This window comes from Sinocyclocheilus anshuiensis, unplaced genomic scaffold (assembly GCF_001515605.1).
Source record: "Sinocyclocheilus anshuiensis isolate Anshui unplaced genomic scaffold, SAMN03320099.WGS_v1.1 scaffold1341, whole genome shotgun sequence".
NCBI classification, from domain to species: Eukaryota; Metazoa; Chordata; class Actinopteri; order Cypriniformes; family Cyprinidae; genus Sinocyclocheilus; species Sinocyclocheilus anshuiensis.
In genome coordinates, this window is record NW_015553274.1 from 1420433 (window position 1) to 1430347 (window position 9915).

The 9915-nt window shown below is 37.9% G+C and overlaps 2 protein-coding genes and 1 long non-coding RNA gene across 4 annotated transcripts in view; 2 read left to right on the top strand and 1 right to left on the bottom strand.

The window, feature by feature from the left end:
* The window catches only part of LOC107668199 (zinc finger FYVE domain-containing protein 1-like), an 11734-nt gene extending 5664 nt beyond the window's left edge, over positions 1–6070 (bottom strand). The window contains exons 1-4 of the mRNA XM_016459992.1: positions 4561–6070; positions 1419–1923; positions 1072–1286; positions 845–951 (exon numbers count right to left, since the gene is read on the bottom strand). Coding sequence (XP_016315478.1) covers positions 845–951; positions 1072–1286; positions 1419–1923; positions 4561–5043 — 1310 coding nt within the window. The 5' untranslated portion in view covers positions 5044–6070. The remainder of the gene's footprint in view (positions 1–844; positions 952–1071; positions 1287–1418; positions 1924–4560) is intronic.
* LOC107668216 (uncharacterized) lies at positions 3855–4183 on the top strand. The gene is made up of 3 exons (XR_001631872.1): positions 3855–3897; positions 3977–4080; positions 4161–4183. It is a non-coding gene; the product is annotated as an uncharacterized LOC107668216 (long non-coding RNA).
* A 477-nt stretch (positions 6071–6547) lies between the features above and the next one.
* pigh (phosphatidylinositol glycan anchor biosynthesis, class H) lies at positions 6548–8246 on the top strand. 2 transcript variants are annotated; one of them, XM_016460013.1, is made up of 5 exons: positions 6548–7260; positions 7355–7564; positions 7661–7744; positions 7841–7928; positions 8027–8246. In XM_016460013.1, exons 1-4 carry the CDS (start codon positions 7084–7086, stop codon positions 7913–7915), a joined length of 546 nt encoding a protein of 181 aa, XP_016315499.1. In that variant the 5' UTR covers positions 6548–7083; the 3' UTR covers positions 7916–7928; positions 8027–8246. The 2 variants fall into 2 exon arrangements, with proteins under 2 accessions (XP_016315499.1, XP_016315498.1); XM_016460012.1 differs by having other exon boundaries at positions 6551–7260; positions 7841–7922.
* The last annotated feature ends 1669 nt before the right edge of the window (positions 8247–9915 follow it).

Sequence of the window (9915 nt, forward strand, 5' to 3'; positions counted from 1 at the left end):
TCACACAAACCAGTTCTCAAAGTTTATGCAAATTACTCAATTGTAAAAAAAAAAAAAAGAACTTTCTTTGGGTGTTAAAATATAAAAATATTAATTTTACATGCTTAAATGTTGCTCAGGGACATCTCAGAACCCTTTAGGGCAATGTCTCTCTCTCTCACTATATATATATATATATTTTTTTTTTTTACAATCATTTGAAGAGAATAGGCCCACATGGAATTTTTCACATAGAAACCTCTAAAGTTCTTTAGCTAATTGAATCAATCTCATAATATATATATATATATATATATATATATATATCATATTTAATTTCATTTTTGTTTTTCATAATCCGCATAAAAATGGCATAAAAAAACAGTCAAAGATTCCATCTGAATCTTTGAACCAAATTGCTAATATGACAATGTTATTTAACAGAAACAATCATTTAAAAGTCTGGGGTCAGTAAGATTTTTTCTTTTTTTTTAAGAAATTAACTTTTATTCATCAAGGATGCATTCAACTGATCGAAAGTGAAAGACAGTATAATGTTAAAAAATTTGGAGTAATGGCTGCTGAATATTTAGCTTTGCCATCACAGGAATAAATTGCATTTTAAAATATGGTACAATAAAAAAAAAAAAAGTTATTTTAAAATGTAAACACATTTCACAATATTACCATTTGTACTGTATTTTTGATTAAATGAATGCAGCTTTGGTGAACTTAAGAGACTACTGACCCCAAACTATTGAACTGTAGAGAGAGAGCGTATGTACTTCTATGTGAGTGTTGCTTTAGAAATGCTAAACAGATTTGAAATCAGAAGTGCAGTGATTCCTGAGATATGAAGACTTACCCACAGCTGAGGCAGATGCTGGAGCAGGTAAAGTATTCATCTGGAAAAAAAGAGTTGCTTGCCAGATGCTCATCAGGAATCTCTCCACTGAAGCACTCACTCAAAGCCTGGAGACCAAAAGCTTGATCAGCCACACAAACTACTGTACACTACAATTTACACACTTTCATGTCATCGATAAGCTAAAAGTGTTATTGAGCTTATCAATGACAAAAAAAAAAGAATACCTGCAAGGCTTTGTAGATGACACCAGCAGACCGTGGAGATCGTGTAGTGTTGTTGTCTAACTGCTGCTCCACACTGCGCAGCAGACCGCTGAAGTCAGTCGGGGGGTTGTGGGTTCGAGTGCCCCGGTACTGAATAGAGCTGAATGCTTCTGGAAAGAGGCCAAGCTTTCGGAAACGTTCCTGAAGAAGCCGCTCTGCTGATTCTGATGGCTTGTCTACAGGGGGTGTGAAAGAGAAGTATTATGCATTCATTATTTCTTCTTACCTTATCTATTTCAAAGTCATTCCTAACTTGTTGGGTGAGAAGGACAGCAAAATGGAAAACATCCAAAACTTAGTAAACTGACCTGAGCCTAATAACTTGGTGTGGACGGTCTCATGGAAGATTATAACGGCAGGACCCAGAGTTGAAAGGGGCACGTCCAAACCACAGCGTGCAGTTGTGGCTTTCAGCTCCTTCGTGAAATGCTTTAGATACGCATCTGATGCATCTCCAAGAAACTTGAAAAGATCATCATGTAGCCGGTCAGCATGTGTCCGATAGATGACCAGATCGGAGACTGCGAGCACCTTCAGGAGCAGGCGGGTTCGCTGTCCTTGGTTAGTTCCTGCCCCCAGAAATCCCTCTGTGTCAACAACCACCACCTTATGAAGAGGGTCCAGTGCTCCCCACACCCCGACGGTGCAGGATTCCTGGGTTGGAGATGTCTTGAAAACTTCACGACCCAAAAAAAAAGTGTGATTGAGGGTGTGAGATTTGCCTTCTCCAGTGTTGCCGAAAATGGACACCACCTTCAAGAGCTCCTCGGGCCTACAGCCTAATTTCCTCACAAACTCCTCCTCATCCTTGACCTGTTCAGGTTGTGGAAATAAATATAGTGTTTAATAATGAGTCTCACCTCACTCAATATCACACATTTTTCTTGTCACATTGTTTTTTTTACAACAATTGCATTAAAAAAGTTTATGCTCAGTTCCTTAATTTTAAGATAAAATTTGGTGATTTATTAGTAGTTCAAAAAGAAGAAAAAGAATCGCGCTTTGCCTTTCAAAATGCAACGTATAGGCTAAAAGCTGGTCTGGAACAACATAATTGAGTGGAGCAGATCGACAGTGAGTTCCCTTCCAGCTCAAGGCGTTCATTGATCACTCCACTCTAGAACCAGTCCACCTGACTAGTGAGAGAAAACTCCAGTAGGGGTTCAATCTTCAACTGGCTGGCAGGAGCCGCCACTGACAGGTCACGTGACCTGCCAGTGGTTGGGGGCAGCTGCCAGTGGCAAGTCACGTGACCTGTCAGTGGTTGGTGGCAGCTGCCAGTCTGATACTGGCAGCTGCCAGTGGCAGGGCACGGGGCCTGGAGGGCAAGCCGCAAACTTTAACGAATTTGTGCTGAGTCTTTCATGTTTTATCTTTAAACCGACTGTCATGTAATACTTTTCTTGTTTTTTTCTTTCTTTTTTTTTGGTTTAATTGAATAAAGATATGTTGTTTGTACTTTTGTGGTACAGAGAGTGGACACAAAAAAAAAGCCATTACAAGGTCACGTGTGCAAGGTCTTCAGGTATGCTTGACTACATGTATAACAACAGAGAGGTTTCTCACACACACACACGTATATATATATGTATATTTGTATGATTTCCCCTGTATGTATGTATATATATATATATATATATATATATATATACAGTTCAATCTTCAACTGGCTGGCAGGAGTTGCCAGGACTGGCTTCACGTGACCTGCCAGTGGTGGGTGGCAGCTGCCAGTGGCAAGTCACGTGACCTGTCAGTGGTGGGTGGCAGCTGCCAGTCTGATACTGGCAGCTGCCAGTGGCAGGTCACGTGACCTGTCAGTGGCTGGCTGGCTGGCAGCTGGCAGTATGCCTTAACAAGTTTCAGCAACCATACATTTTCGGCAGATTTTGTGTTTTGTGCAATTTCTTATTGTGAACCTGTTCAGTTCTTTACTTTTACATGGTTGATGTTTTAGAGGATTTTAGCGCGATTAAAGTGTTTGACTGTGATCCCAACTGGTTTGGTTATTGTCGCTTCCACTGGCTGCTCAATCAGACAGCCGCAAGAGCGCTCCGAGTTTAACGCATTCTCTACCACTCTCTCTACAAGGAAATATATTATTTTATGATTTCCTGCTCCCAAGAATTGTTGGGGGTAACACACCAGAACTAGGAAACCACTTTATACTCTGGGTAATGTCTGCAAGAAACTGGTTATAGTGCTGTAACACTGTCTTGTTATGCTGACTGTAACTTTTCAGAGGATAATTTCACAGGTTTTTGATGCCCTTTCAAAACAAGTGCGTATTTATGATTCAATGAGGATCTACAATTCTATAAAAAGGAATGACATGGAGATTCTACGGTAATACATTTCTCATCTTTACCAAGTCTTTTATAAAAACATTAATTATTCTAAAAACATTATATTAATAATACATAGAAAAGGTGAAAGATGCATGACAGGTGAGCTCTGTTTTAATCTAAAATCTGTATAGAGAGGCTTTCCAAAAACATGGGTCACTGGATGGCTGGACTGTTTGGAATCCAGAACAGTGGATGCAGCAAGACTGTGTGAACTGTGGGGTATTTGTGTGCACTGTAAGGTTTATTTCTCACTTCACTATAAAAATGTTTTCAATGTAAATGTGTTGTTTTGGGCTGTGAACAACAATGCTTTTTTGTTTTAAAGGCAGCAGAAATGGAAGCAAAAAATATGAAAATGTCATCTGAAGTGCTTCAAACATGTCAGCTAGTACACCTACGTGTTTACCATGCCACAAGCATGTTGAAAGATGTGACAACTGAAGTAAGAGAAATAGGAATTAAGAGTTTCAATCAAATTTGACAAAAAGAGAATATTACAATTCATATGTACTGCTGGACAGGACTTTCCGACTGCAATTGGAGAAACAGAGGAAAGCGAAATAGAGACCAACAACTGCATAGCCCAGGACATAAAAGCCTGCATTTATCAAAACACAGGAGATAAGTAAGTACTATGGCATATGCAAGTTTTGGTGTAAATGAATTTTGCTGCTGTTAAAATTACAATAATGTTTATGTTTTTAGAACTCTGCATCCACACATCAAACGTACGAAGTGTGACCTGTGCAACAAATGGTTACAAACAGATTGCTCTGGCATCAGTGGCGGCTCCTGCCAGCCAGTTGAAGATTGAACCCCCACTCGAAAACTTGCTCGGAGCGATCATGAATCTGTTTCACAAGTTATAATATTCAATTAAAAACTCCATTCTAAAAATTCAAATTCTGAAAATCGAAAAAGTAATTGTATCTACAATACAGATAAAAATCACACTAATCCGTTTTCCTACTTTCTAAAAAAGAGGCTCTAGCTCCATCAGTACTCGTTTAACGTCTCTCAGCCAATCAAATTTGAGGACCAGAACTAACTGCTGTATAAAGAGGGAAAGAGTTGTACAGCACAAAAACTGCACAAGTTGACTTACCTGCATATCTTCCTTTTCATCCACTAGAAGAAAGCTGGTGACTTGCTCCAGTTTAGCTTTCAACGCATCCAGCTGTTCATCTCCAGTGCTGCAGTTCTTCTCCGCGGGTTTCGAGGAAAGGTAGGCAGTGAGCGGGTGCTTTCTTTTACTGACCCCACTGTGAGTCCGTTTTTGACAGTCCAAACACAGATTGATTTTACATCCCTGACAGCGGACCACTGCTCTCAGCCGACCCCCGTTCGCTACACCCCCGTCCCCTTTACATGAATCGCAGTAAGGTACGTGGCTGGGTGAGATCCGGATCCTGTCGTGGTTCCTCATGCGCTCCTGACGGTGGAGCGCCAGCTCGCAGCGGATGCACTGCAGGCTGCCGCATTCGTCGCACTCGAAGGCGGCCTCGTCGGAGCCACCGCAGGCGTAACTCTCCTGACAAACCAGGACGCCGTTCACCCCCTTCTCCACCGACGAGCCCTGACTGTTCATTATACGTCTAAATATAACAGCGAGGTAGCGAACCGAATTTAAAGTACTAAAATCCCTCTGTAAATACACTGACTAGATATTCCTCAAAGCTGAACCAACTACAGCAGATACCAACAAGACAGATGATATATAATGCCTCAAATATGACGCATTTGAGATTTTAAACAAAATACCTTACTCGTTTGCCTTGAATTTCATTGGAATTCAAAATGTGATGTGTCAGATTATGACACTGTCTTAAAATCAAATATTCAATATGAACTATAAATAGATCAGTTGACATCCGTATAGCACTGGCACTAGGTCAGACTTGTCTAGTTTTCTGGTTGATTTTAAAGTGATCAAGCGGTCTAAAGTGTCTAAACTTACAAACTACAAGCAACAACCACCAACATGTATTTATTGGCACATGTAACCACTAAAAAAACAGCTACATTCGGGTGTTGTTATCGTCCTGGGCTTTGTTAACGTACTCAAGCTAGCTGAGCTTAGCATACGTGTCTGTAAAAACACCGCAAATTTCAAAGACTACAAATACTAGGGGGTTAGAAATATGACTAATGCAGCTGAATTAATAACGGCTTAGTATCGTACAGACTGTCCTTAAAGTATGTTCACCCAACAACACAGCTTTGACCGAACAAAACAAGCTGATTTCGAGCCAGAATCACACCGCAGTTTTCATCAAACAAGCTGCTGAATTCCCTGAAACATCGCACGCGACAACGACCCTTTGTTAAACACAAATTAATAAGCCGGTTGATGTCAAGATAACTGTTTTTCCCCACCAGCTTGTAAAATGATTCCCCTCCCCGGTAGATTCGGGTAAATGTTGTTGCCAGGTCAAATCAGCTGATCGGCTTGTTTTCACTGGAGCGGCTGTCGAAGTTACCAGCCGCAAAGACCGACGGGAAACGGAGTCCATTCTCCACACAAGCAAAATTTACTTATAGGATGTGATAGGAGAGTTTGGCTGGTGAGTAGTCAACAGCTATATGATTTCAAAAACAAGAACATGTTTGGGAACAGAGGGGACAGACTACTAAATATACTTCAAATCTTACAAGTATGTTTAAAAAAAAAAAAAAACTGTAGTCTGCTTGCAGATGAAATAAAGTTAATGAACACTTTTGTTTCTTAACACTTAAACTTAAAGTGCACTTTGCAATGTAAAAATAATTTTAAAGTACATTTTACACAAGTACACAACTTTTGTTGTGCTTTTAAATAAGTACACTTAATATGTAGACTAACATATTAAAGCACATGTGAAGCACTTGATAAAAAATTAACTGTTATTTATTTTTAGATTTAAAGTTTAAACTATTAGACTTTAATTTAATTGTAAATAGTATACAAATTAGTTCACCCTTATATTCGTCAAAATATATTATTTTAAATAATATTGTACTCTTTTAAAAAAGTAGCATAAAGTGTAAAGTCCCTTGTGTTAATTTTCACAAAGATTAAGTTGTTAAAAAGTCACCTTTATAACTTGTAAACATAAATCATTGTATGGACTATATTCAGACAACATTGAATTTTTCACTAATGAAAGCAAGGATCTGAAGGACAGACATACAGACCATTCTAAATGTTTTACTGTCTTACATGGTTGTGAAAATTTGACACCGTATAGAACCTGTATATACAAAAATCCCATCTATTTTTTTTGTTTACACAATACATTAATTTGATTATTATATTTATTTTTTTAAACATGCATTTCAAATAAATGGCTGACATCCAGGTACACAACAGTAGCAACAACCCACTGAACGGACTGTCTGGCCCTCATTTTTATTCACGTAAAATGAAATAATAGGCCTGTCTACCCTGAAAATGGTCAATTAGAGCGAATTCTTACATTTTCCACACCCCAGTCCAGTAGGTGGCGGAAAACCTCGTTTCTATTAATGTTCCAACGCCATACCCCATACGAAGAAGATTTTGCTGTTTGTTGTCCAGTGACCGTCAAAGCAATGCTATTTAATACTAAATCCTTATTCATATAATGTTCTGAGTCTGACGGTGATCAACATGGCCGAGGAAGAGTTCACAGACATAAATGGCAACTCGATTTCTTTAGACTGCCAAACTCATTCTGCTTTCTGCAGAGAGTTCACAGTCACCTCGCCAAAACTGTCCTTGCGCAAGGTGATGGTCTACACCTGTTTCATATGGTTATTTGCTTATGCTGTATTTTTCTTCACCGAGGTAAGAACATTTTATACTGTAAGAATATGAACTCATAAGCGTTCTAATACTAAAATGAGATTATTCTTCTAATAATGACTTATTTAATGTCTAGAACACGGCTGTACTGTCGAGTGCCATTATCCTCACTTTGGTTGGGATGATGATTCATATTCACTTCGTGAAGGTGGACCATGAGACCCTTCTCATAATCGGTTCCCTAGGTGTCCAGCTGTCTTCATCTTATGCATCTGGGCGAGAAAGCACGATCTTCATTGAGATGAGCAAGCTGAAAGACATTGTCATCAACGAGGCTGTTTATATGGTAAACATGCCGTTTTCTCCAGTGACTCTTGTGCATGATGGACATTTTGATCAAGAAACGGTCCAAAATAATCACCCTTGTATGTTTCCACCTCAGCACAGCATTATATACTATCTGTGCATTCTGATCAAGGACCCAACAGATCCTGAGACAGTGGCCAGTGTTGTCCCTCTTTTCCAGGTAAGAAGCAGCTGCTGTTGTTCTATTGCAAAAGCAAAATGATAAGAATCTTTGGCATGTCAGTCTGTAAATTAACATTTTGCATTCTTCCACCAGAGTTCAAAGCCTCGGCTGAATTGTTTGGTTCAAGTGTACAGGAGCTGTCAAGAGATTCTAGCACAGACCCGATGACACAGAGGTAATGGTTCGTGTTATGCTTCATACTATACATGTTTTACATGAATGACATATTTCTGTCTGTGTCTATAAATGTTTTATGGCTCTGTCTCTTTTACTTTGCAGAGTCTTTCTTTGAAACAGGATAAAGATCGGAGAAAAAAAACTCCAGAATGAACCATAAGTGTACTGTTGGTCATTTTTGTATTATCTACACTACATTTTTCTGTTACATGTAGTGGTTTGTTAGATTTTGCGGCCACAAACTTGCTGGCTACAGTACACCTGATTTAAAAACATTATTTTATGATCAGACATTTCATATTTGTTAGTGCTTTTATTATTTTTCATATACTCATGATTTTGATATTTAAACTTTTTGTAGTAAATGTTTTTAATGTTTTCTATATTAATATTGCAATGAATATAGCTGATGGTTTTTCCTTCTGATTCTGACCTTAATTAGCCACTAGGGGGACATGTGTGCCAATTTTTGATATCTGGAACAAAATCAGTTTATTATTAATGATTTTCGTGATCTCCTATTTTAATGTTTTAACCATATGACATTTTAATTAGTCATTTTGTTAGTAATTTATCATTTTTTCCTATTAAAAAATGAAAAATAAAGCTGTTTTGCTTAAAAAATACAATACAGATGTTGCATAGACATGTGCTAGAGTTGTCATTCAAGTTTACCTTTTTGGGAAAAGGAAAGGGAAACCACCCATGTTTATTTGTTCATGCTGTTTTGAGTTTATACACAGTGAAACATTACCTTCACTTTTAAAAGAGACTATTGGCAATGATTAAGAACACAAAATCCCCTTGTGCTTAAATGAATTTTCTGGGTTCAGTACGAGTTAATCTTAAATGACAGCAAATCTGTCATTATGTTGATTACCAAAGGACATTAGTTAGAATATTTTTCTCTTTTTCTTAAAATAAATAACCACAATTTGGGTTACAGTGAGGCACTTAGAATGGAAGTAAATGGGGCCAATCCGTTACGGTTAAAATACTCACTTTTTCAATAGTATAGCCACAAGATTCAACAATATTTGTGTTAACATGGTTTTAGTTTGAAAAATGATCTCTCACTGATCTTTTCTGTGTGTTTTCATATATTTTAAAGTGTGATTTATTCATTTGATGACAAAGCTGAGTTTTCAGCAGCCATTATTCCAGTTGTTAGTGTCATATGATCCTTCAGAAATCATCCTAATATGCTGATTTGCTGCTCAAGAAACATTTATTATTATTATCAATACTGAAAACAGTTTTGTGGAAACGGGGGTTTTTCAGGATTCTTTTATGAATATAACGTTCAAAAGAACATCGTTTATTTGAAATAAAAATCTATTATAACATTGTATGTATTGTCACTTTTGTTAAGTTTAATGCATCCTTGCTGAATAGAAGTATTAATCTCTTTAAAAAAAAAAACTGCTAATCCCAAACTTTTGAATGGTAGTGTATATCCAATTGACAGGTTTGTTCCCACATCAATGTAAAATGACTAAAAAATTACAAGAGCAGCTAAAAAAAAAACACATTTTAACAGAAGACATGATGTAAGTTATTTTATAAAATGTATTTTTAATGTTTCAAAACAAGCTTTGAAATTCCTTTTAAGTTGTCTGAAAATTTGCCCCTTTTGATTCCTTTGTAAGTGCCTCATTGTAACCTTGATTTTTGCTCCCTTTGTTTCTTTATTTGCAATAACCAACATTATGTTACAAATGCTGTTGATTGGGTTTAACTCGTATTGAAATCATGCTTGAGCCCGAATAGAACCTAAAGGTCAGAGTTCAGAGACCTTGTTGTTATTCAAATACTGTGTCCCATGTAGCATTGCTTCATTCCCCTCTGACCATTTGGAATGACCATTCCCATAGAGGCTGTGAAAACAACTCAGGGGTTTGAAATGATCCTGTTAGGTTGCTGTGAAGATGCTCCTGACAGGATAATCATCCCTCCCGGAGGTGCGAACCTCCCAGGAACTCTTGGGGGGG